At 49.9% G+C, this 27485-nt stretch overlaps 1 protein-coding gene across 1 annotated transcript; it reads left to right on the top strand.

Annotated features, from left to right (window-relative positions):
- Positions 1-12981: 12981 nt before the first annotated feature.
- FAM110A (family with sequence similarity 110 member A) lies at positions 12982-26494 on the top strand. The gene is given in 3 exon segments (XM_005887930.3): positions 12982-13242; positions 25316-25887; positions 25890-26494. Coding segments are annotated over 2 exon segments (885 nt in total). The 5' UTR covers positions 12982-13242; positions 25316-25352; the 3' UTR covers positions 26240-26494.
- The last annotated feature ends 991 nt before the right edge of the window (positions 26495-27485 follow it).

The raw sequence follows: 27485 nt of genomic DNA, 5'->3' as shown, positions 1-27485 counted from the left end.
AAGACCATGGTGAGAAAAAGGTGCTCGATGGAAAGAAGCAAAAAGATCAGAGGAAAAGGAGATACAGGAGGAGAAGTTTAGGGGAAGAGGCCTCCAAGGGTGTCTCCTGATCAGTTAGGGATTTGTTTGCTCCCGGTTCAGCCGACCAGGTGCAGACCTCATAAAAATGAATGCTATCGCATAGCCCTGAATTGAACTCAGGAGTGCAGAACAGACTGGAGAAAAAGTCATAGGATAAATATGTACAGGATGATGATTCCGTTTGTGTAATATATATATACTGTACTTAGTCGCTCAGTAATGTCTGACTCTTTGTGACCCTATGAACTGTAGCCCACCAGGCTCCTCTGTCCATGGGGATTCTCCAGGCAAGAATACTGGAGTGGGTTGCCATGCCCTCCTCTAGGGAATCTTCCCAACCCAGGGATTGAACCCTGGTCTCCCACGTTGCAGGCAGATTCTTTACCATCTGAGCCACCAGGGAAGCCTCTCCCTTCTCCAGGGGATCTTCCAAGCCCAGAAATTGAACTGGGGTCTCCTGCATGGCAATTGAATTCTTTACCAGCTGAGCTACCAGGGAAGCCAATATGTATATATATATATTCCCCACAAATAAAAGCTACATATTATTAGGGCTGTGTGTGTGTTTACCACATATATAGCCATAGGAAAAAATCCGGAAAGATAAATTTTAAATTGACAACAGTGAGGACTTCCTCGGTGGTCCAGGAGTTAAGGCCCAACCTTCCAATGCAGGAGGCTAGGGTTCAATCCCTGGTAGGCAAGCTAAGGTCCCATATACCATGGGAGCAGCCAAGAATTTAAAAACATAATAAAATTAAAAAAATAAATTGACAATAGGATTTATCTTTGGGATTGTGTGTATGTGTGTAGAGGGTGTCAAGGAATAGGAAGGGGAATGGGAAATGATCAAAGAGGACTTTCAGAGTTAATGGAAATATTTTACTTTTCTGGGAATCTGTAATCCTGTTAGTTGTGTAACCTAAAATTAAAAATTACTTAAGAAAACAATGGAGAAGAAGAAAAAAGAAAGAAACATCCAATGCCATCTTAGTGGTGCAGCAATACAGGTCTTCCACACAGCTCAGGGGAGGTGAGAGCCTCCTCCGCTCTGCTGAGTGTCCCTAGGGCTTCCTTTCTTCTCCTTGACTCTGTCCTGTGCAGGGAGCAATGACAGCTCAAGGTGGACCAGAAGTTAAAGGTGGGGGGGAATTGTGGCACCATCTGAATGGGGTAAAGATAGGGGAGCATATCCTTTGCTCAAGTTGGAAGAACTGAGCTGGAATGGGAACAGTGCAGGAGACTTAAGAGAAGCAGGTTCAATCCCTGGAGGAGGGCATGGCAACCCACTCCAGTATTCTTGTGTCAGAATCCTATGGACATAGGAGCCTGGTGGGCTACAGTCCATGGGACCAAAAAGACTTGGACATGGCTGAAGGGACATAGCACGCACGTGGCCAATGAGTCACTGCAGACTGACCTGTACTGGACACCCTGGTGCAGGATTTCGGGAGTGAAGGAAGGTGGAAATTCCAGCCCAGATGGGATAGAGATTTTCCATCCAGCCAAGTAGGGAAGGTGTGGACTAATTTGAAATGTATGAAAGCTGAGGCAGCATGATGCCTCCTAAGAATGTAGTAATGCCAAGGATGGATTCCCTGCATCTAGGGAGGCTGCGGGAATTTCGTGCAATACCCAATTGGAAAACAACACGGAGATGAGACCTCAACCGTAGGTGGGCCTCAGTATCTTCATCTGTAAAGTGGGTGAAGGGTGGAAATCTGGCCACTATATACCTTCCACTGTCTCTGATTTTTTTTTTTTTCTAGTCAGTGATATTCCAGGGGTCATACTCAATGAAGAGGGCGACAGAGGATGAGATGGTTGGATGGCATCATTGACTCAATGGAGATGAGTTTGAACAAACTCTGGGAGATAGTGGAGGATAGGGAAGCCTGGCGTGCTGCAGTCCATGGGGTCAAGAGTAGAACACGACTGAGTGACTGAACAAGGGCAATTCTTTATGGCCCTCAACCTGAAGATTTGCAGTTCCAATCATTAGCCACCAGAGATCTCCTTCTGACAGATTTGGGGAAAAAACAAACCGAAACAAAACCAGCCTGATCTGATGGGGAACCTGAGACTGAGGGGTCTCTTTCCTCGCTTTATCTGCTCTTTCACGTGACTGCTGATTGGGATTAACTCTGCCCCTGCACCAGGGATACAGCAAGGAACAGTCTCTGAAATGCAGCTGCTCTCTCCCCTCTCGACTCCTGTTTTTCCCACACCCCACATCTGCTCTCTCAGCGGACCCTGCGGGATAGAGTCCGGCCACTCTGTCCCTTCCACTGCCACCGTTCCTTCTGGCTTCCTTTGTGTTGTGCTTGGACTTCTGCAGTTGTCTCCTCCCTGGCCATCCTACTTCACCTGCTCCTGCCCTTCACGTCATGACTCAGAGCCTGTCCTGCCCTCCCCGCCTGGCTCCGGCCCGTTCCTTCTTGTGGGCCCGCCACGTGCGGTCCTGCCCCCCATCACACCGCGCTTGGCTTCCTCCCTGCCCACTCCCCACTCCAGCCACACCGGCCTCCCTGCTGTCTCTCGCCCGCAGACTCTGCCCTAGAGCCTTCGCCCTTGCTGTTCCCTCAACCCGGGGCTCTTTCCTTAGGCAACCCCAGGCCCCTTCCTCCCTTTATTCAGGTCTCTGCTCGATCCCAGCCTTCAGAGGTGACCCCTTATTGAGGCAGCCCGGTCGCCGTCCCGTCTCCCTCCACCTGCTGCTCCCGCTTTCCTCACTGTGCCCTTGATGCTGGGTTACATCCTGTCCTCTTATTGTATCTTGCCTGGCTTCTGACTCCCACCAGCCTCAGCTTGAACAGGGTAGGGACCGTGTCTGATTTGTTCCTGGCTGAGGCCCTGGTATCTAGTTTGTGCCTGACACACAGATAAGCTCAGGAAATATCTGTTGACTGTGAAAGAGGAGACCTTGAGGAGGGATAGCTGGGCCCCAGAGTAAGAGTGAGCTTCGGGGCCCTGTGTGAGTGACAGGTGAGGGGAATCTGGCTGCCGCTGCTGGAGGCGGGACCCTCTCCTGTCAGGGGGGGCACTGAGCCCTCACCCTCACCTCCTCACATGTCTGGGGTCCTGTCCCCCACCCATGACCCTGACTGGCTGGGGGTCAGAGGTCGGCTTCTGGCCCTTTCTGTGCCCACAGACCTTCTCTCCACCTCTTCCTCTGCAGGACTGTGTCCTGGGTCCTTTAGGAAGAGCCAGGGTCAGGCCTGGGCCTCAGTTTCCCTGTCTGCCCAGTGAGGTAGACAGTGAGAGGAAGGGGCTCAGGCCCAGGTCTCGAGGTGGGGGACGGTCTGCTGTGAAGGGGCTGTGCCCCCGCCCCTCCCCTACCCCAGGCACCGGCAGACTGGCTGGGGGCCCCCCGGGGACAGTAAAGCTGTTGGCTTCCTGCCTGGCCCCAAACCTGAGAACAGATGTCCCAAGGAGGGGACAGTCAGTGGTGAGGCCCACGGAGCTGCTCCGAGAACCAGAAGCCAGCCCTGAGGGGAGAATCAGGGTGTCCTGGGGAAGGAGGGCCGAGCTTCCCAGATACAGGGCTGGCTTTCCTCAACCCAGAGTGTTCTTCCCGCCTTTCCCGGCTTCCTTCACTCTCATGGCACGTTCACAGTTTTGGCTATTCCCAGGGTCTGTCATGATGATTGTTCTTAATGATTTTTTTTCTCTAAGTCAACCAGAAAAGATTGCATTAGAATAATTTTAGACAGAGAAAAATACAGACTGACATTATGAACTACATAGCCAATACCCAGATTTAACACAGGCATTTTCCACATTTGCTTCACCTATTTCTTCCTGAAATATCTTAATGTGAGTTGTAGATATCCTCAATTTTTGTCCCCAAATACTTTAGTTTGCATTTCCAAAAAGTAAGGCCATTTCCAGGATCACTGTTGCTCTTCATAATATTCATAGTTCTCTGGTATCTAATATTTAGTCCACAACTGACTTCCCTGGTTATCCTGAACATGTGTGTTACAGTTGATCATGGACTTCTTGTAAGAGGAAACTTCTTGATACATGAAATGAAAAGCAAGTATATTCTGTCATAAATGGAATGTGCCTCTAGAAATGGGGACGATACTTCTGGAAATGAGGACAGTGCTCCAGGCCGATGCGGTGGCCAGGCTGCACCTGAGGCCGGCTCTCTACTTGTTACGCTGGAGCTTAGTGGGCACTGGCATTAAACACAGAGCAGCAGAGAGGACTGACTCACTCATGCAAGGAGACCTGAAAAGGACTCTGAAAGGAATCAGGCTGTCCAGGTTGGGATCAGAGTTACTGAATATGGGATGGGCCTGAGGAGCTCAAGTTGAAAGCTGAAAAGTCCTGCACCAGGCCCTTGGGTGGAGGGTCTTGGGTGTTAAGTTTCCACAAAGATTCTGTCTCTGGGGCCACGACCTTCCAGTTTGAGAGGGGGCCTTACGCCCCCTGCACTGCACTCTGGCCTGGCTCTGCCATCTGGGGTTGGGGCGCTAAGAGGACAAAGGCCCCTCACTCTCAGAACACTTTTCCCTGAAAAATCCCATCTGTCAGGCCCTGACCCTCCAGGCTCACAGGCAGCAGGGTGGGGGAGGGGAGAGGCCCCAAGGAGACCCAAGGCGCCCCTCCCAGCCTCCACCGTCTGTTCTGGTCAGGACTGGGGTCCTCACGCTTCAGCTGCCTGCTCAGTGGGACCCAGGCCAGTCACCTCCCCTTTCTGGGCCTCGGTTTCCCCATGTGTCACGTGCAGAGGTGGGATGGGGTGGAGTATCATTTGCCACAGTCAGAAAAATGTTGGGGAAAAAAATAATGGAATAGGAACAAAACAATGCTATTACATTCCAGTCTGTGCTGTGTGCTAAGTCGCTTCAGTCGTGTCCGACTGTTGGCAATCCCACGGACTGTAGCCCACCAGGCTCTTCTGTCCATGGAGCTCTCCAGGCAAGGATGCTGGAGTGGGTTGTTATGCCCTCCTCCAGGGGATCTTCCTGACCCAGGGATCGAAACTGCGTCTCTGGTGTCTCCTGCAGCTGCAGGCAGATTCTTATCCACTCCTGCCACCAGGGAAGTCCACATCTAGGACTTCAGACTGAGGAGATTCTAAGGATTTGATGACCTCAGGGTTTTAAAATTCTGGGATTTTCAGGTTTAAAACGTGTCCCACCTCCTGAAACCTGAAGGATTTGGGAGTGCCGAGCTGATGGGGCTCAGCCGGGGCCAAATCCAGCCTGACCCTCAGGCTTGTCTGTTCCCTTCCCTCAGCTGCTGGCCTGTCCCCAACCTCCGAAGACTGTTGGATGTCCTCACTGTTCATGCTGGCACCTGGCACAGCTGGCTTCCTGGCTCCAGAGCCCAAGTGTGCGTGCTCTCTGCCAGGATTTGTGAAGATCTATCAGGAGCTGCTGTGGTTGTGTGTATAATTTCTATATATCATCATCAGCACGTGCTAAGTCACCTCAGTCGTGTCTGACTCTGGGACCCCATGGACTGTAGCCCTCCAGACTCCTCTGACCATGGGGATTCTCCAGGCAAGAATACTGGAATGCCTTGCCATGCCCTCCTCCAGGGGAATCTTCCCAACCCAGGGATCGAACCCAGGTCGCCCGCATTGCAGGCAGATTCTTTACTGTCTGAACTTCCATTAGAATAGCACAGTTTTATTGAGCCAGGCTCTGGCCAGGGTTTTGCTGGCATTATCTTGGGTACTTAGGGTAACACCTTACAATGTAGGTGAAATTATTCTTCTGATTATAGATGAGGAAACTGAAAATTCAGACTTTAAGGAACTTCCCCAACCCAGGCAGCTGGCAGGTGGTAGAGCTGGATTTGAAACCTTGACTGGTTGATCCCAGAGTTCCCAATCTTGATGTTAAACTGCTACGTTTTAATCTTTAAAATCAAAACTCTTTTTTGTGGCCTACAGACTCTCAGCCATTAATGTCAGTCTCTTCCTCTCCCTCCAGTCCAGCCACTAGCTTTGGGCTCAAATAGAGTCACCTCATTCTTGCCCCAGGACCTTTGCACAGACTGCTTCTGCTCTTCCTTCCTCTAGGTTTCCATGGGACTGACTCTTTCTTACCCTTCATGTCTCACCTCAGGGGAGAGGGCTTGGCTCACTGACCATGCTGAGTGAGCATGGTCCCCTTTCTTTTCACACCTGCTTCCTTACTCTGCTTCATTTTTATTTATACCATTTCTCATTTCTTGGTTCAGTTATTCATTGCTGTGTCTCACCCTGCTGCTGCTGCTGCTAAGTCGCTTCAGTCGTGTCCGACTCTGTGCAACCCCATAGATGGCAGCCCACCAGGCTCCTCCGTCACTGGGATTCTCCAGGCAAGAACACTGGACTGGGTTGCCATTTCCTTCTCCAATGCAGGAAAATGAAAAGTGAAAGTGAAGTCGCTCAGTCATGTCCGACTCCTAGCGACCCCATGAACTGCAGCCTACCAGGCTCCTTGGTCCATGGGATTTTCCAGGCAAGAGTACTGGAGTGGGTGTGTCTCACCCACTAGAACACAATTCCTTGTGTTTTCATCTCTCTTCCTAGAAACTGGCATGGACCAGGGGCTCAGATAGTATTTGTTGAATGTGTGAATACATCTTGAAACAAGACAAGGGGAGGTCAAGGAGGAAGGTCTACCGGTCAGGCTTGAGCCCAAATCCTCTCTCCAAACCAGTAGCTGCCATCTTCTAATGGTCCAGACAGAAAGCTGAGGCCCAGAAAGATGGAGAGGCAGAGGTGTGCTCAACCCCAGCAGCGGCTCAGTGATAGCAGACCAACATGGACAGCTCTGTTTCTATACTTGCCAAGTTCTTTCTCAGAAACTATGTCCTGAGAGCTATCATACTTCCATTTTCCTGATAAAAGCCTGCAGCCTGAAAGGTCAGGAGACTGTCCCGGGGGGAGGGTCACCTTAGTGTCAGAGCAGGGGGTCCTGGGTTTCCTGTCTCTATGCAGATGTTGGCTTTACTCTCAGCCCTTGCTGGGGCGAGAGGTTGAAAACAAGACTCTGCGCCCATCCCTCACTCCTGGACACAACAGAAAGGGACCAGAGACCTGGCTGAGCCAGCGGGGTGTGTCTTGGAATATGCTCATCAGAAGCTGAACCTGAGTTTTTGGCAGGTGGAACCTGGCCCCTAGAGGCATGGAGGGGGTGTGAGAGGCATGTGCTGAGGGGACTGGAAATCGAGGACAGTTCCTGGGTCTGGCAAGTCTGGTGCTGGGGGAGAAAGTCTGTAATTTAGGAGGGGCACTGGCAGAGGAGCAAAGGCCCCTGGTCACATCCTGAAGACCCACCCTCTGTAGATGGTGTTTTCACTGTTCCTACAGGCTGTTTAGGAAGTGTTTTGAGGACACAGGGCTCCAGGGTTGAGAATGTTTGGGAAACAGTGGAGTAAGCAAAGAGAAAGAGGAGTTTCTGTTCCAGGCCTTCTCAAAGCCTTTCTCATAGTTCAGTGCATTGCCAACCTCTAATTCCAGGAAAAGTGAGCAAAGAAGTGTGGACCCTGCCTTCTGGGAGCTCAGTCGGTGGAGGAGATCCAGACACAGGAACAAACCGAATATCAGGAGGTTGGAGAACTATGAAGAGAAATGTAAATAATGGGAGGGGTGGGGGTGGGGGTTCCCTGGGAGGATGACATTTGAGCAGAGCCTGGAAGGAAGTGAGGAAGGGGGTGAGGGGATAGCTGTGTCTGGGGGGAGAGAGGCCCAGGCAGTGGGAACAGCATGTGCAAAGGCCCTGAGGCAGGAAGGGTACTTAGTGTATTTAAGAAGCAACAGGAGCCGGTGGCTGGAGCAAGGTGGGCTGAGGGGGAAGGTGGTAGGAGATGGGGTTGACAGGGATCAGCCTCCAACGGCCACCAGAGGCCAACAAGGCCATTCAGAGCTTGTTGGGGGAGCCCTTGGAGGGTTTGGGCAGGGAGTGATGCCTGGGCCATGCTGCCTCATGAGCTTGTACTATCAAACAACCTCTTAAGAGCAGTAGCAGAAATAGTAGCCACAGAGTGTGGAGGGTACTCAGGGTGCTGTACCTCTTGCAAGCCTGGGAGGTAGGCATGGTTAACACCCATCTTACACGTGAGGAAACGGAGATTTAGAAAAAGGTGCTCAAAGACATTTCTGGAACAAATAAGTGAATTGAGAGACAGTATTTAAAAAAAAATCTTTCCATAGATATTTTTTCTATCTTTCCTATTGCTTATTCTTCAAAAGCACCATTCCAGCCGCATTCACCATGCATTGTCCTGTGGCCAGGAAATTAGGGGTTTTTTTTGGTGGTGGAGGGCATTAATAGCAATGCTATAGTAAATATTCTTGTTGTTAAATGTTTCTGAATCTCTTTAATTATTTGGTTAGAGTCAATTTCTTTTTAGAAACAGTATTTAGAAATATTCCTGTTGTTAAATCTTTCTGAATCTCTTTGGTTAGAGTCAGTTTCTTTTTAGAAGCAGTTTAGAAATAGAGTACAGAACCACTGAGACAGCTCAAAATTTCTCAAAAATTTTTGAGAAAAATGACTCTGTTGCCCTCCAGAAAGAATATCTCAGCGATCTCAGTTGACCCTCTCAGCCATTATGTTTGGAGGGACATATTTGGGCTGAGTTTTCAGTCACTACCTTATTTTGTTCTCTCATAGAGTATCCTTAGAAATGTTATTTACTTTTTAGTAGGTAATACATTTATAAGGTGGGCTTCCCAGGTGGTGTTAGTGGTAAAGAACACACCCGCCAATGCAGGAGATGCGGGTTCTATCCCTGGGTTGGGAAGATCCCCTGGAGGAGGGCATGGCCACCCACTCCAGTATTCTTGCCTGGAGAATTCCATGGACAGAAGAGCCTGATAGGCTACAGGCCATAGGGTTGCAAAGAGTCAGACATGACTGAAGCGACTTAGCACGCACGCACATTTATAAGGTTTAAAAAATATTTTCTGAAAAGCTTTTCTCTTTCCCCTGTTCCTCAGTCAGCCCAGTAGCCACCACCGGGACCTTTTTCTGGTGAGTCCTTCCAGAGAAGTTCAGAGGCAAGCAAATGTGTACAGTGAGAACACCCTTTGAATGGAATGAAACAGAACAAAATAAGCCCTAGGGTGCACAGGAGATTGGGAACTGCCATCTGAGGCTGACTTCATCTTGGTTTTGAGCTGAGTAAAGAAAATGCTGCCAAGGTCAGACTGCTGGGGGAGGCACAGCCACAGGCGTGGGTACAGGGTGAGATGTTATTCTCGCGAACGTGCTGGGTCAAGATAAGCACACAAGGGGCACAAGGATCCTCCGGCTCCCTCTGATCTGGGCACACTAAGGACAGCTTGGCCATCTTCTTATTCTTACAGGTCCTCCTGCTCCACACAGTGGGGAAGGGGAAGAACTAGGGTGTTTTCAATCACTCTGAACTGGTGTCAGGTGCTTAACAAACCCTAGAAAATAGAGGTCATCCCCAGTATGCTGTTGACACATGAAGATGCTCAGAGTCCTGGAATCTGAGCATGTCCAAATAATCTCTCTTTGTGTGGCCTAACTTGGAATCCCAGGGAAGTTCCTTCTGCCTCTGTTTTCCTCACTTTCTTAATCTGGGAATGAGGCTCAGGGTTTTTGTGCTGCTTGTTTGAAGCTCCAGGGCATGCAGTCAGAGGCAGCTTAGATGCAAGAGTCAGCAGGGCCTTTATCCGGGCATCTCAAATATCTCCCAACACGTGATTGAAACTACACATTTCAGAGAAGAATTCAACCATGACACCATTGTTGTCATTCCCATTTTAATGACAGGGAAGGTGAGGTCTGGGAGGCACTCTAGCGATGTGTTCCCATGGTCATAAGCTTGTGTAAAATTTTCCAAAGTGAGGTAATTTAACCTCATTCTGTTAAAACCACCATCTCCTTCTGTTCCAACTTCCCCTTTTGTCAGATGAAGTTGGAGTGAGTGTGAGCATTTTGGGGATCTGGCTAAGAGGACCTTGACATTTAGTTTGGGTTTAGTGGTTTTATTTATGTTGTTTCCAGTCACTTTTTTTTCTCTTGCTCACCGGGGACCCAGCTGATTCCTAGTCCTGACTTCAGCTGACTTCAGTGATTTCCAGCTGCTCTAGTAAAGGAAAGTCTTCCAGGAATATCCCTACCTGGCACACTGAGGTGACTCACCTGGTACTGTGACATGAAAGTGAAGGCATGGAGGGTCCTACAGTGTGAAGAGGAGAGGTTTGAAATGTGTGTATACATGGAAATGTAGTAGACAGAAGCTTGTTTGTGGAAAGTATGGAAATATGTCGAACAGGTAATTCACAAAAAGAATGTTATTTTTCTGAACTTTGTAATCTCTGTATAAATTGGAATTTGCTAAGGTTTCTTTTATCTTTCTAACTAAATCATCTCTGTATTACTTGATTTGTAATTTTGTAGTCCTTTTCTTAAACAACATTCCCTGCTGCTGCTGCTAAGTCGCTTTAGTCATGTCCGACTCTGTGCGACCCCATAGACGGCAGCCCACCAGGCTCTCCCGTCCCTGGGGTTCTCCAGGCAAGAACACTGGAGTGGGTTGCCATTCCCTTCTCCAATGCATGAAAGTGAAAAGTGAAAGTGAAGTCGCTCAATCGTGTCCGACCCTCAGCAACCCTATGGACTGCAGCCTTCCAGGCTCCTCCATCCGTGGGATTTTCCAGGCAAGAGTACTGGAGTGGGGTGCCATTGCCTTCTCTGAAACAACACTCTCTAACACTTCTTAAATTGTTTAAGCCTCAGGAAGTACAAAGTCTGGACCTGCTCCTACTGTTTTCTCTGTGTCTTTCATGATCAGAGACCCTCCTTGCCTCTCCTCACTGCCACTGTCAAACTGCAGTCACATGGGAATGTAACAGAATGGTTCGGAGGACTCCTGCTGGATCCAGACAAACCTTAGTTTTCTAATATAAAATAGGAATATTAGTAGAATCTCCTCAGACAGTAATGAAGTCAAATGAGAAAATGTGTGTATGTTTGAGCACAATCTAGCAGAGGGCACAGTTAGTGCCAGGCCTGTTATTTAGCTGATCGCCATAGACTCCCTGTTTATGACAGTATCTTTTCTGATATTTCTGGTTGGTGCATATGCCAGAATGTGCAATCATTGGTAGCTATTGGTAAACTATTAGTTCTCCTCCCCCACCTCTCCAAGGTATGTACACAGTAGTGCTCGATCACTGATAATCCAATCAAAGAATGAAAAACACCATCTGGGATAGAAAGAGGCTGACTCCAAAGTGAGCAATGTCCTAGACCCAAACAGTAGTTCACCCTCTCATCTGAAAGGGCTGTTAGAGTTGATTTTTCTAATTCTCTTTTTAAAAATGTGTCTTTGTTTTTCCCCCTGACTGGTTTAACTGTTGGCAATTTGGTAACTTATTTTAAGTTTCCAAATTGCCAACAGTTAAACCAGTCAAGGAGATAAAGAAGGAAGAAAGAAGCAGAAAGAAGAAATTAACTTCTGTTATTATAAATGTTTATACATAAATATGTGCGTCTAGTCAAGGCTATGGTTTTTCCAGTAGTCATATATGGATGTGAGAGTTGGACTATAAAGAAAGCTGAGTGTAGAAGAATTGATGCTTTTGAATTGTGGTGTTGGAGAAGACTCTTGAGAGTCCATTGGACTGCAGGGAGATCCAACCAGTTCATCCTAAGGGAAATCAGTCCTGGGTGTTCATTGGAAGGACTGATGTTGAAGCTGAAACTCCAAAATTTTGGCCACCTGATGCAAAGAGCTGACTCATTTGAAAAGACATTGGGAAAGATTGAGGGCAGGAGGAGAATGGAACGACAGAGGATGAGATGATTGGATGGCATCACTGACTCAATGGACATGGGTTTGGGTGGACTCTGGGAGTTGGTGATAGACAGGGAGGTCTGGCGTGCTGCAGTTCATGGGGTCGCAGAGTCGGACACAACTGAGCAACTGAACTGAACTGAAATATGTGCATTGTGCTCAGTTCTGTCTGACTCTTTGCAGTACCATGAACTATAGCCCTTCAGGCTCCTCTGCCCATGGAATTTTTCAGGCAAGAATACTGGAGTATTCTTTCTCCTTCCCCAGGAGATCTTCCTGACCCAGGGATCAAACGTGTGTCTCCTGCATTGGCAGGCAGATTCTTTAACATTAGAGCCACCTGGGAAGTCTAATACATAAATATAGTACATGTGATATTACCATTACATATTTAATGCATATTTATGTTGTATATAGTGCTTTGAAACATACTTCTGAAAAATTCAATCTTTCTTAGTGCTAAATATATTTTAATCACATCATTTTTAATGACTGTATAATATTCCTCATAAAAAAAGTGAGGACATTTAAAGGTACTTATCAGAGGGTTATGCCATGAGCAGTGATGAGAGTTTTGTCATGCAAAGCTCCTGGTATGTATTAAAAAAACTCATTAAATTCAGTTCTTCCGCAGGATGGATTTATATAGCCAATCTCCTTTCACTGAGCACTTGTTATTTTCATTATTTTGCCATGATAAATAACGCAGGGCTATATTAATTTTCACTCACACCTTTGGTCATATCCTTAGTAAATTTCGGGACTGCTGGGCATGCCCATCTTCACACTAACTTGCTCAGTTAGGGGAACAGAGAGGGAAACCGGCTTGCACTGGTTCACATAACCTGTCAGCTGATGTCAGGACTAGCAATCAGCTAAGTCCTGGATGAACAAGAGAAAGAACTAGCCGCTTGAGCTAAAGAGGCTGCCCAAAGAACCTGAGACCACCGGGAAGGTGAGGGGCTGTAAGGAACTGCGAAGACCTGGCGCTCCCACGCCAGGCCGAAGCTAAGCCGTTGCCTGGCAACGCGGGCGGCGCGGAGTTCGAACGGAAGCGAGAAACCAATCAGGATGTCCGGGGCAAACCATTCTGGTGTCGGGGAGGGGGGTGAAGCGATGCGCTCATTTCCCCTTCCCCCTGCGCCCCGGGACTTTCACTTCCCCTCTGTGCCCCCAGACCTTCGCTCTGCCTGGGTCCTTGGGACAGTCAGGTTCCCCGGCTTATCTCGGGTGCGGAGCACAGCTCGGAAGAGGCCCCCGCGGGTCCTCACGTGGGGCTTGGGCCTCCCGAGCCGTGTTGGGTGCGGCAGTTCCCCGCCTGCCTGGGTCCGAGCTGTCAGCCTCCTCAAGACCCGCACTGGAGGAGCGGGACTCGCCTAGGTGAGGCTCCTTGTGAGGGCACGGGTGGTCCGGGGCGCGAACCCGGGTCTAAGGGGGGCTGTATTCACCCCTGCAGTGCATGTTCTCTCCGAGTCCTACCTGCGGAGACGTGAGGGTACCCCATTTCACAGATGAGAACGCTGAGGCTCAGAAAGACGAAGTCTGGCAGAGAATCTGATTCGGATCTTTCAGATCCGCTCCAGGCTGCCTCTCCCCAGCATCGGCCTGGGGTCTTCTCCCCCATCGGCCTGGGGTCTTCTCCCCCAACTGTCTTCATTTCTCCAGAAAGCCAGGGGTGGACTTAGGGCTCACTTGAGATCCTTCTGCTTGCAGGGCTCTGAATTGCATAGCTCTTCCTCTCAGAGAGAAGATACGGGTGGTTCAGGCAGGACTGACATTTCCGAGCTAGGTGCCAGGTGGGCAGCAGATGCTTTGGCCCTGGAATTGCTGTAGGACTCTTGGGAATCTACTCTGGGTTGGGCAAAAGGGTAGGCACAGCCCTCAACCAAAGACACTAGTCACCAGAGACACTGGAGTTAGTCCTGGGCCCAGGACTCCTCCTGGTAGAGCATCTGACCTATACCAGGTCTTGCCTCCTGGGGAACCCCCTCCCCACCTGCTGGTTGCTATTGGTTTCCTCTTGTAGGTGGGCAAACTGAAGTTCTAAGAAGTTAAGCCCCTTTGCCCAAAACCACATGGTCAGACTTGGCAACTCTGGGGCTGGTTCCCGATCTGTCTGGCTTCCATCTTAGAATCCTAGACACTCAGAATTGTAGCATCTGGGAGTCTAGAATCTCTTCAAGGGGAATTATTTATCCTCTCTCCTCCAAACCAGTCTCCTGGCTTTAAAGGGAGAAGAGCTCTGGAAATTCAGAAAGAAAACAAGTCTTCATTCTTTCAACAAATATTTACTCATGTTATATGTTCTGCCTTGTCTATTTTGTTTTTCTCAGTAGCATTTAGCCCATCCAATGTCCTATAATTTCACTTATTAGCGAGTTTATTATCTTCCCGGACTGGAATGTGATGCAGGGAGGGGCGAAGGTGAGGTAAATGAGGTAAATGAGGTAATCGCCTCCAGTGTGAAACTGAGGGGTGCCCAAAACCCTAGGAATCAAAATGACTAATGCTAACATTTATTGATCATTTGTTGTGTGTTCTGCTGGTGGGAGATCAACTCCATGGATCACAGTCCCTCATCTCTGTCACAATTACACATGCATCCCCCTGACCTAGCTGTCCCACTTCTGGGCAGAATGATATAGGTGCAGTGAGGCCACAGTGTGGTTTTTAATAGAGACTAGACACATGCTCAGCGGCCATCGGTTGGGACTGATGGGCTCTTTATGTAGTACAGCATATATTATTAAGTTTATTAATAACACTATAATTAATAACATGCTAATAACATATATTAAGAACAACATATATTATTCAGTGAAAGAGTAAGATGAAAACAACGCACAGAACATGTTGCTATATGTAAAAAAAATAGAAAGAATATATGTCCATTGTTGCTTGTATGTGCCTGAAATCTCCCTGGAAGGACATATAACTATCTGATCATAATGATTCTTGCAGGGAGGGGAACTGGGTGGCTGGGGATAGGAGTGGAGGGAGGTGTTTTTCTTTTTTTAATTTCCTCTATAGCTTATGAATTTTAAGCCATGCACATGTATCACCTGGTTGAAAAAAATATATAGGTATTATAGATTATTTATCTAATCATGAGACCACTGCCCTGTCTATGATCTGTCATTAACTTTCTTGTGACTTTGGACAAGGTTCTTGACATCTCTGAGCCGAGAAAAGAAGCCATGATGGTGAGCTTCGGCTCAGGCAGAGGGCAGTCCGGGACAGGAAGTGGGCTTGGTTGTGGGTCTGTCCCAACTCCACCTTCCGCATCCTGTGTGCCAGGCCCTTCCTAAGGCTTTGCGTGCAGTATCTCTCTTAGTCTGCACTGCAAGTCCCTTTGTCCTCATTTGGCAACCTCAAGTGCAGACCTGAGGCCCAGAGGACTGAGTTGGTGGAGGTGTGAGGTTGGTGGGCCAAACGGGAGATTGCTGCCTTAGGCAACTGCACCCACACCGCTTCTGCAGCCTGTTTACCTTTTCCTTCCTGAGGTTTGTGCAAGGTTGCCCTGGGCAAGGCTGACTGCAGGCAGGCCAGGGCACGAACGTCTGGAAAAACTCCAGGAATAGTGTGGGGCCTGGCGTGGGCCCGGAGGATGCCCAGCTGGGTGTCCCTGGCCCTGGCAGCTGTGCTGAAATGGAGCTGGGCTGTCCTGCTGCCTGGCAGTCTCTGCTGCCTGGAGCCTTCCTGGCTCCCGCTGGGGCAGGAGAGGGCCTCTCTGTCTCCACCCAAGTCTGGGCTGGACTTCTGCTAAAGAAAAGGAGAAGCAGGTGGAAGGGAGGGGTGAGGTGGAAGTGCACAATGTCATAAAAATGATAAACATCAGAAACCACACCTCCTGCCCCCTCAGCAAAGAATAGACATCTCTGACACCTCTTGATCCCTTACTGTGTGCTAAGTAATTTACAAGTGTGAACTCCTTCAATTCTGTCTCTATGATGTAAGGTCGTTACTGCTGTTATATCCTCCTTATGAAGGGAAACTGAGCACAAGAGATGTTTAATAACTAGCACCTAGAGCTGGGACTGGAATCCCAGGAGTCTGGCTTCAGACTCTAAACCTTCTTATTCTTTTTTAATGTGTGTATTAATAAAATGCAGTTTACCATTTGAATCATTTTTAAGTATACAGTCTAGTTGCATTACGTTCATTACAGTGTTGTGCAACCATTGCTAATGGAAACGCCATACCCAGTGAATAGTAACTCCTCGTTCCCTTCTCTCTCCCGCCCCTAGCAGTCACCGTTCTTCTTTCTGCCTCTATGAATCCGATTACTTGAGGAACCTCATATAAGTGGAATCAGGCAGTATTTGTTCTTTTGTGACTGGCTTATTTCACTTAGCATAATGACTTCAAGATTCATCCGTATTGTATAGCATGTGTCAGAATTTCCTTCCTTTTTACGGCTAAATGACATTCCATTATGTGTATATACCCCACATTTTGAGTATTTATCTGTCAGGGGACACTTCGGATGTTTCCACCTTTTGGCTATTGTGAATAATGCTGCTATAAGATGCTAAATGGAGAAGCTCTATAGTCAACAAAGACAAGACCAGGAGCTGACTGTGGCTCAGATCATGAACTCCTTATTACCAAATTCAGACTTAAATTGAAGAAAGTAGGGAAAACCACTAGACCATTCAGGTATGACCTAAATCAAATCCCTTATGATTATACAGTGGAAGTGAGAAATAGATTTAAGGGACTAGATCTGATAGATAGAGTGCCTGATGAACTATGGACTGAGGTTTGTGACATTGTACAGAAGACCGGGATCAAGACCATCCCCATGGAAAAGAAATGCAAAAAAGCAAAATGGCTGTCTGGGGAGGCCTTACAAATAGCTGTGAAAAGAAGAGAAGCCAAAAGCAAAGGAGAAAAGGAAAGATATAAGCATCTGAATGCAGAGTTCCAAAGAATAGCAAGAAGAGATAAGAAAGCCTTCTGCAGCGATCAATGCAAAGAAATAGAGGAAAACAACAGAATGGGAAAGACTAGAGATCTCTTCAAGAAAATCAGAGATACCAAAGGAACATTTCATGCAAAGATGGGCTCGATAAAGGACAGAAATGGTATGGACCTAACAGAAGCAGAAGATATTTAGAAGAGGTGGCAAGAATACACAGAAGAACTGTACAAAAAAGATCTTCATGAACCAGATAATCATGATGGTGTGATCACTGACCTAGAGCCAGACATCCTGGACTGTGAAGTCAAGTGGGCCTTAGAAAGCATCACTACGAACAAAGCTAGTGGAGGTGATGGAATTCCAGTTGAGCTCTTTCAAATCCTGAAAGATGATGCTGTGAAAGTCCTGCACTCAATATGCCAGCAAATTTGGAAAACTCAGCAGTGGCCACAGGACTGGAAAAGGTCAGTTTTCATTCCAATCCCAAAGAAAGGCAATGCCAAAGAATCCTCAAACTACTGCACAATTGCACTCATCTCACACGCTAGTAAAGTAATGCTCAAAATTCTCCAAGCCAGGCTTCAGCAATACGTGAACCGTGAACTTCCAGATGTTGAAGCTGGTTTTAGAAAAGGCAGAGGAACCAGAGATCAAATTGCCAACATCCACTGGATCATGGAAAAAGCCAGAGAGTTCCAGAAAAACATCTATTTATGCTTTATTGACTATGCCAAGGCCTCTGACTGTGTGGATCACAATAAACTGTGGAAAATTCTGAAAGAGATGCGAATACCAGACCACCTGACCTGCCTCTTGAGAAATCTATATGCAGGTCAGGAAGCAACAGTTAGAACTGGACATGGAACAACAGACTGGTTCCAAATAGGAAAAGGAGTACGTCAGGGCTGTATATTGTCACCCTGCTTATTTAATTTATATGCAGAGTACATCATGAGAAATGCTGGACTGGAAGAAACACAAGCTGGAATCAAGATTGCCAGGAGAAATATTAATAACCTCAGATATGCAGATGACACCACCCTTATGGCAGAAAGTGAAGAGCAACTGAAATGCCTCTTGATGAAAGTGAAAGTGGAGAGTGAAAAAATTGGCTTAAAGCTCAACATTCAGAAAACGAAGATCATGGCATCTGGTCCCATCACTTCATGGGAAATAGATGGGGAAACAGTGGAAACAGTGTCAGACTTTATTTTTTTGGGATCCAAAATCACTGCAGATGGTGACTGCAGCCATGAAAGTAAAAGACGCTTACTCCTTGGAAGGAAAGTTATGACCAACCTAGATAGCATATTCAAAACCAGAGACATTACTTTGCCAACAAAGATCCATCTAGTCAAGGCTATGGTTTTTCCTGTGGTCATGTATGGATGTGAGAGTTGGACTGTGAAAAAGGCTGAGCACCGAAGTATTGATGCTTTTGAACTGTGGTGTTGGAAAAGACTCTTGAGAGTCCCTTGGACTGCAAGGAGATCCAACCAGTCCATTCTGAAGGAGATGAGCCCTGGGATTTCTTTGGAAGGAATGATGCTAAAGCTGAAACTCCAGTACTTTGGCCACTTCATGTGAAGAGTTGACTCATTGGAAAAGACTCTGATGCTGGGAGGGATTGGGGGCAGGAGGAGAAGGGGACGATAGAGGATGAGATGGCTGGATGGCATCACCTACTCGATGGACATGAGTCTGGGTGAACTCCGGGAGTTGGTGATGGACATGGAGGCTGGCGTGCTGCAATTCATGGGGTCGCAAAGAGTCAGACACAACTGAGCAACTGAACTGAACTGAAACACCGATGTACAAGTATCTGTTCAAGTCCCTGCCTTTAGTTCTTTTGGTCATATACCTGAAGTAGGTTTGCTGGATTCCATAGTAAGTCTATTAAAAATTTTTGCTTAACTGCCATACCCTTTCCATAGTGGCTGTACCATTTTATAACCCAACAGTGCACAAAGTTTCTAATTTCGCCTCATTCTCCATCCACATTTATTATTTTCTGTTTTTGTTTGACTGATAATGGCGATCTTATGGGTGTGGTATGGTATCTCATTCTGGTTTTGGTTTGCATTTCCCTAATCATAAGCGATGCTGAGCATCTTTTCTTGTGCTTACTGGCCACTTGTGTACCTTCTTTGGAGAAATATCTATTCAAGTGACCGCATTCTTAGATTTGTAACCTCTGAGAGAAGTGGTCAACATTCTGTCTGGGCTGATGAAGGCCTCACAGGGGAGCTGGGCACTGGAGCATCTATTTGGTTGAAGAGTTATCACAGCTCACATTTTGGTGGCATTTGTCAAGCACGGGCCTCATGCTGGGAAGGAGGCACTATTAGGCATCCTGTTTTACAGTTGGGGAAACCAAGGCATGGAGAAGTTAAGTATCTTATCCAAGTTTTATAGCTGATCACTGGTGGAGTTGAGGTTTGAACTCAGTCAGGCTAGTCCTAGAATCCAGGCTACAGGGGTGTCCAGGGAGAGGGAGTAGAAAAGGGCACTGCCAGCAAAGGACGCAGTGTGTGCAGAGACTTGGATGTGGCATCTTAGGAGGGAAAATAGGATTCAGTTAGAAGTGTTTGGAGCCCAGCTTGAGTAGGGGCTCCTGGAGGCTGGAGCAGGAGTGGGACCGGTGGAGGAAGGCCTGGGCAGAGTAGGGGGTTGGGAGGAGGCTCGGTGCTGAGGGGCCTTGGTCTTTCAGGTGGCCTGGCCACTTGGTCTGTGTTGTCCCCTTTTGTGCTTTGTCCCTGGAGGATGGAGTTCTTAGCCCACAGGAGAGACAGGAAACAGGTGGTTGTTGTTGATGTTCAGTTGCCCAGTAGTGTCCAACTCTTTGTGATCCCACGGACTGCAGCACACCAGGCCTCTCTGTCCCTCATCATCACCCAAAGTTTGCCCAAGTTCATATCCATTGCATTGATGATACCATCCAGCCATCTCATCCTCTGACACCTTCTTCTTCTTCTGCCTTCAGTCTTTCCCAGCACCAGGGACTTTTCCAGTGAGTTGGCTGTTTGCATCAGATGACCAAAGTACTGGAGCTTCAACTTCAGCACCAGTCCCTCCCATGAGTATTCAGGGTTGATTTCCCTTAAGATTGATTGGTCTGATCTCCATACTGTTCAAGGGACTTTCAGGTGGTAGTGAAATGTCTAAAATGACAGGGTGCGATGAATGCTTGGAAGGGAACTAACTGGCAGGAGAGAGTTGGCAGGAGCCCCAGGGTGGTCAGGGAAACCTCTCTGAGGAAGTGAAGATGGAAGGTTCCAGGCAGAGAAAGGATGATGCAAAGGCCCTGAGGCAGGAGAAACCTTGGTGTGCTCAGGAACAGCAGGGAGGACTCAGAGGCTGGAGCAGGGAAGGCTGGAGAGGAGGAGGACTGAGAGGAGGGCCAAGTGGAGAGTTTGGATTTTGTTCTCAGGTGATAGGGAGTCTCAGGGGCTGGGGCTGGGGTGATTTAAGCAGAGCTGTGATGACATCTGATTTCTGTTGGGAAAACATTGCCATTTCTACCCTCACAGCTGAGGAAACAGGTCCAGAACCATAGCCAAGTTGAATTCTCTCTCTGGGGCCCAGAGAGGGAGGCTAGAGAGTCCCTAGGAGTCCCCTGGTGAGTGGCCAAAGACTAGCAGGAGACTAGGGACTGTCTCCTCAGCCCTGCCCCCCAGACCCAGGCCTGGGTTCAGGTTCTGGCTCTGCCATTTATTAGCCATGTGACCTCAGACATGTGGCCTCACTCTCCATGCCTTGGTTTTCTCAACTATAAAATGGTCATAATAGTAGTACCTACCTTACAGTGTACGTGTGAGGATTAATAAATGAGTTAATACCTAGAAAGAGAACAAATGCCAGGTACAAAGAAAGCACTTGGAGAAGTTCTTAACTGTTTTATAAAACTTGTCATCATTGCCTTGCTTTTACTGCTGTTGGAGCCTAACTGAGCACAGCTTCCTTCCCCACTGTTGCCTTTGTTGAGGGTTAGGAAGGGCCCCAGCAGTCTGCTGTGGACAATGATGGTCTTGTCACCTCCCTTATCCTCCTAAAATCAGGACCCAGGGGCTAGAAGAGGTCTCAGAGCTGATTCACTCCCAGGTGGAAGAGAGTTGTTCCTTGAATCAGTTCCTGTCCCCTTGTGCCCGCCACCCCAATGCTGGTGCAGCCCCCACCAGGCACAGACATGGAACTGGGTCCTCTTTCACTTCCTTGGGGGCTCATGTCTGAGGCCAGTGCTCACTTCCTTCTTTGGACCGCAGGCTCCCAGTGAAAACTGGCTTCATCGAATGTGCCACCTTAAGTGATGTAATAGAGCTTGGTGACAGAAGAGACGGTCACTTCCCTCCCAGGGGTTCCTTCTGGCAGGGCTACTACTGTCTCTTCATCTGTAAAATGGGGATCAAATAGCTTCTCCCTCTCAGGGTAGTATAGAGATTTAAACAAGGACCGTGTCTGGCAATCTGAAATTCTAGTTATTATTATTGCTTTATTGCTGTCAATTACTAATGCTTACAGCTTGCTCAAAGCTTCAGTAGGCACTCTCAAGCTCTAAGAACTCACACTGACCTGGCCCTGGAAGCTGGGACTCTCCTTTAGACAGAATGGAAGACCAGAGAGGTTCAGCAACCCACTCAGGGACACACAGCCAGAAAGGGGGGCGGTATTAAGGTTTGGTCTGAGGAGAAAGAGCCCAAATTGGACTCTGCAGGGTGACTTTGGCAACTGACTCAGCCTGTCCCAGCCTCAGTTTTCCATTAGTCAAATGGGGATAATAATAGAGCTCCCTTCATAGGGGTTGTTGGGAAGATTAAAATGGGTTAATTAACACCAGGAGAAGTTAATATATTAACTGGCGATCATTGTGGCAGTGACAAGGGGGACTCAGTTTTTCCATCTGCAAGATGGGAGCCCTTACCCTAACTGGGTCGCACATGTGAGCCAGGGCAGCTGGGGGTGGGCGGGCCCCGCTCGCGGAAGGGCTTCCTGGGGTAGGCAGGGCGTCTGAGACCAGGTCCCGGCGCCGAGTTGGCGGACTGCAAGCCTGGGCTCGGTTCCGACCCGCTGCCTGGTTTTCCTTCTCCCTTTTCGAGTAATTCCTGGGCCGGCGGGTTCACTTGCCGGGGGCCGGCCGCCGGAAGTTGCGCAAACGTTGTGTTACCTGAGCCCAGGTGGGCCGGGCTGGAGAGCGCAGAGCGGCGGCCAGGACGCAGCCAGGTATGTGCGGACCGGGGCCTGGGCGCCCGGCCGGGGTCGGGGCTGCCCGGGCACCTCTCCCTCCTCCTCGGGTAGGCGGGGACCGGGCCGAAACTCACCTTCAGGCCTGGACGAGGCTGTAGGAATCATGCTGTCTGCTCCCTCATTTTAGAGCCGGGACTACCCGAGCTCGGAGAGGGGCGGCTAGCAGACTGGAGTCACACAGCGTGCCGCCGGGCTCTGGGCCTCCTCCGCCGCTAGGAGTCCCCAAGATTGCCCTCGGCTAAGGAGGGCAAGGGCAGAAGCTAGACTCCGGGCTCCCCTACGACCCTACCCACTCCGACCCCCGTGGCCCCCCACCGCGGCCTTCTGAGGCTAATGCCCGGGAAACCGCTGGGGAGGGAGCGTGGTGAGGCTACGTGCCCGAGGATGCCAAGGAGAAGGGCCTGGGGCCGGCGTATGTGGGGTCGTTTGTGGGTGTTTGAAATCCGTGGGTGGGGCGTTGGGTGATGAGGAGGCCTCAGAAAAGGCACGAGCCCCACCTGGGGACCGGGACCCTGGCTTCAACTCGGAGGAGCCGCAGCAGTTTGGGCTTCACCCGCCTGTGGAATGAGTCTTGTTCACGGATTAACCTTTGTCCGCGGCTTAGGTTCAGACAGACCCTTCTGGAAAAGGCTTAGAGACCCCTGCGAGAGGAGCGGTCTCAGGAGTTGGGTCCAATTCCGTAATAGAAACAAGGAGCCCAGTTCATGCAGTGAACGAAAGTGCTCGACTTGTTTTTTGTCTCTCCATCCTCACGGTGACCTGGAGGATGAGGAAGGTCTATTTTTAACAGCATTTCACGGATAAGGAAACCCCAAGTCTGGAAGAGGTGCAGCGGCTTGCGAAAGGCGCACAGCGGGCGAGTGGGCGAGTTCTGTGCGGGCTGGCCAGCGGCCCCATAGCCAAGCTTGGCTCCTAGAATCTGCCCTGGCCAGAAGAGCCTTCTGGGGCGCCTGGTCCGCTGGAGGCGTTGGAAGCCCGAGCCTGGTGGGGGTCGCAGAACTTATGCCCTAGCCCTGCCCATTTGACCTCCTTCCTCCCTCTGTTTCCCCTATGATGCCCGGGAGGGAACTCATGCCACCAACGGGTTGGACTGGTTTGGGAGGTGGCGGCCGGGGGGTGGGGCAGAGCCTACCTATCTTGACAGGGCTTGGCATGGCTACCTTTCTTGTGACCCTTCCCTCCTGAGGTCTCCTTGGGGGTTGGTCCTGAGTTGGGCAGCCTTCTTCTCCCACCTACTTCATCCCTTCTACCTCTGGAGCAGCTCTGGCTCTGGGCCAACAGCCCTCAAGTTTCTGTTGTCAACTTGGTTGCAGAAGTCTCAAACTGGGGCGGGAGGGGAGGGGCTCAGATATGTTTGCAGGCATTTTGTTTGCCCTGTCTGTGCAGTTTTTAATATTATCAAATAGAATAACAATCTACAGTTTCCATGCACTCTGGATTCCCAGCTTCCTAGAACATTCTATACCTACCATTTTGGACTATATGCCTACAGTAGGGTGGGTGTGTCCCCTCTCTAATTTATCCCTGGTCTCCCTACTTATATTTGGCCCTCACAGGTATTTTATCTTAGTAAAAATCCATTGACTGTTGGTTATGCGTAAAGAGCAATATCTTGAAACTGAGATAGGGGAACAAAACAGACCCTCCCTTGCCGCCCTCCCCCCAAGCTGTTTTAGGAGAATGTGAATAATAATGAGTAAAACTACTCTTTTTAGGCTTCATATGACTTTGTGTCTTATTTACTGGCTCTGGAAACTTCTTTGAGTCTCAGTTTCTCCATCTGTGAAAATGGGATGACGGAGACCTGTGTCACAGACTTGTTTTGAGATTACAGGAGAGGATGATGTCAGATGTCTAGAAGACAGATTCCTCTCTTCCCTCCCCAGTCCAGACTCTTCCCTCATGGCATTCTGGATGTCGAGGTGGGGCTGTCCAGTATAGCTTTTTGCTGCAGATGGAAATGCTCCAATCTGTGCTGTCTAGTAGAGTGACCACTGGCCACATATGACTATCGAGCACTTAAAATGTGGCCAATGTGATTCAGGAACTGAATTATATTTACTATAAATTTAAAGTTAAGGCTGAGTAGCCATATGTGGCTAGTGGCTATTGAATTAGACAATATTGGTTTAGATGGCCTGAAGGTCCTCTTGAAGATCATCTTGATGGAGTCCCTTTCCCCCATTTTATACATGAAAAGGTTCAGGACTTGGTCTATGGGTTTTCTTCCGGCCCATCTCCAGGGGACTTCGGGGAGCACTTTGGGACTCTAGCCCTTCTTCCTTGGAAAAAGGGACAGGGGTGGCCTGATGGCCAGGGTACTGGCCCTGATGCTTAGGTGATCATGTGCCTCCAGATGTAGGCCCTCCTGCCTGTGGGTGTCCATACTACTGCTGTTGACAGATGCAGAGTTGGCTGGATACTCCTGAGCAGGGCTGTGATCTTGGGCATTTCCAGCTTCTCCTGGGGCCGCATAGCTCAGGGCTGATGTTTCCACCTGACAGCATCCATGGATCACTGTGGGCCTGGCATTGGAATTTCATACTGGAAGCTAATGGGTGTCTGGACTCCACTGGGGCAGGGGTGGGGTAGGGACTTTCTGCGCTCCTCCTCCACAAGCTCTGCTGCTGTGCCTGGGGCCTGGCATGTCCAGGCGGGTGGATGGCACAGGGCAGCTTCCTGCCTAGGTGAGTGTGGGGTGGAGGTGGTTCCAGGCTTCCTGTGGGCATTCCAGGTGGGGTGTGGGGTTGGAGCCCTTTTCCTTGGCCACTCAACCCCAAGACCCCTGCGCGGCAGAGGGACAAGGGAGGCAAGGGACAGCCACCAACTTGTTGAGTTAGCTTCCTCAAGCTTGCCTCCCTGGGCTTCAGTTTCCCCAACTGCAAAATGGAATTGAGAAGAGGACCCACTGAGGTTGAGCTGGCTGATGTCCAGCACTCAGCCTGGAGCCAACTTTGCTTCCTTTAAAATATGCCATCCCCATCCTTTATGCCCAGGCAGCCCGTGTCTGTCTTTGGTACCTTTTTTCTTTCTGCTTCAGCTGGGCCGGGCCCTCCTCGAAGGAGGGGGAGTGGGTGGGGCCACAGGCCTGGCTTTCGGCCTGCTGATTGGCTCCCTGTGAATCAGAGGCGTGGCTTTTACCTTTTAATAGGGAGGGCGTCTTCGGTCTCTTGGTCTTTGCTGAGCCTTTGTCTGAGTGGGCTCTGTCGCTTTCTTTCCACCCCTGCAGCCGTTGTGGAGTCCAGCTGCCAGCTTTCTGCTTGGATTTCTGTCTTCTTATTTCTCCAGTCTCCTCAGACAGAAGCCCTCGGGGAATGTAACAGCCATGCCTGTGGACACGCTGACTCCGGGAGCCCGGGACACCCCTGCTCTACCTATCCGCCTACGGACCAAGGTTCCTGGCTACCTGCTCCGGCGGCCAGCGGACGGTGGAGCCCGGAAACCTAGTGCTGTCGAGCGCCTGGAGGCCGACAAGGCCAAGTACGTCAAGAGCCTGCATGTGGCCAACACTCGTCAGGAGCCTGTGCAGCCCTTGCTGTGCAAACAGCCCCTCTTCAGCCCTGGAACTCGCCGCACCGTGCTCACACCTAGCCGCCGAGCCCTGCCTGGTCCCGGCTGCCGGCCCCAGCTGGACTTGGACATCCTTAGCAGCCTCATCAACTTGTGTGATAGTCCTGTGTCCCCTGCCGAGGCCAGCCGTACCCCTGGACGGGCTGAGGGGGCCAGGCAGCCTCCCCCGGCCACACCTCCACGCCCACCACCGAGTATTGCTGCAGTCCGACGAGTGGATGTCCTGCCCCTGCCGGCATCACCTATCCAGCCCTGCCCATCGCCAGGCCCTGCCGCTGCCTCTAGCCCAGTCCGCCCCCAGGTTTGCAACGCTCCAAGTCGGACCTGAGTGAGCGCTTCTCACGGGCAGCAGCTGACCTGGAGCGATTCTTTAACTTCTGTGGCCTGGACCCGGAGGAGGCGCGGGGATTGGGTGTGGCCCACCTAGCTCGGGCCAGCTCAGACATCGTGTCGCTGGCGGGGCCCAGTGCTGGGCCAGCCAGCTCCGAGGGGGGCTGCTCCCGCCGCAGCTCTGTCACCATCGAGGAGCGGGCTCGGGAGCGTGTCCCCTATGGCGTGTCAGTGATAGAGCGCAACGCCCGAGTAATCAAATGGCTGTATGGGTTGCGGCAGGCGCGAGAGACTCCAGCAGCTGAATGCTAGGTGTCCACTGGAGTCGGGATCTTAGGCTGTTGGCCTCTTGACTTCTCCTGCATCCATTCCCTGGCTTGGAGCAGACCCAAGGCTGCTGCCTTGTGTGAACTTGCTGTGGAGGCAAAGGCTCAGAGCACCATCTGGCAAGGACTGACTTGGAGAGAGCTGGCTCTTGACCTTGGACCACTGCCTGGCCCTCACATGTCGGGTTTTGACATGAATGTCCCCTGCTTGTGGGTTTGGATTTGGGGCACTTAACCCCCACCCCCCACCCCACCCCCCACCCCCCACTGAGAGTGGAGGGCCAAGGGATCTCACCAGAACTGTCTACCCAGCAGTTCTGTTTCTTTCTTCCTTCCTTGGCCTCTGTCCTTTGCTGACTTCCTCTTCTTTAGCCCATGGGCCTTGGTTACCTGGGAACTCACCCTGGGGTGGGGCAGGGAAGAGTGGCCTTGGCAGCCTGGGCCTAGGTGGGTAGACTACAGAAGGGACTGGTAGGAGTCTGCACTGCTCTGACTTCCCTCCTTTTGGTTAATAAACACAAATGCTTGTTTTGCAAAGGCTGGGTCATCAGATTCTTCTGTGTTTACAAGAGGGAAGGGTGGAAAGTCTTGGGATGGGGCCTTCAGAAGTCAGTGATTGTGGACACCCCAGGATCTGGGGGAACATGAGTTCAGTGGCTGCTGGCCTGGCCTGAGACTTGCCTCACAGGGCATCCTCAAAAGCCCTCTGGGAGGCTCGCTGATGGGCCTTCTTCATAGAATTTGGGATGGAACTGGGAAGAGCACTGGGAAGGGGACCTGCAGGGAAAGGCTGACAGGTATATGGACCCTCCTCAACCATAAGTTATGTGCCCTTTCCAATCCCAGCCCAGTTCCCAAGAGGGCAGGAAGCTCAGAGAGGGCAAACCCTGAACTTGAGGTCACACAGTCCATAGACTGGAAGTGGAATTCTAAGAGGAAGCAGGACTTGAGATGGATAGAGAAAAATGAGTGGCCTTGCCTCTAACTCTGAGTGACCCTGGTCAGGCCAGTCTCTCTCTTTGGGCCTTGGTGGATGAGTTGGCAGCATGGTCTTATTTGGGCTTGGGGAAAGGGAAGGAGGTGGCTGGCACTGGGGTTTGAGATCTCGGCTCCTTCCTGTCTCCCTCCAAGTTAGTTACCTGCTAGGAGACCCCACCCTTGGCTGATAGAGCAACTAGGGCTGGGCACATAAAGGGTGAGAACCTGGATGGGCTCTGCATCCCTGCTTTCCC

This window comes from Bos mutus, chromosome 13 (genome assembly GCF_027580195.1).
Source record: "Bos mutus isolate GX-2022 chromosome 13, NWIPB_WYAK_1.1, whole genome shotgun sequence".
Taxonomy (NCBI): domain Eukaryota; kingdom Metazoa; phylum Chordata; class Mammalia; order Artiodactyla; family Bovidae; genus Bos; species Bos mutus.
The sequence above is the reverse complement of the archived record's forward strand: the minus strand, read 5'-3'. Positions and strand labels throughout refer to the sequence as shown.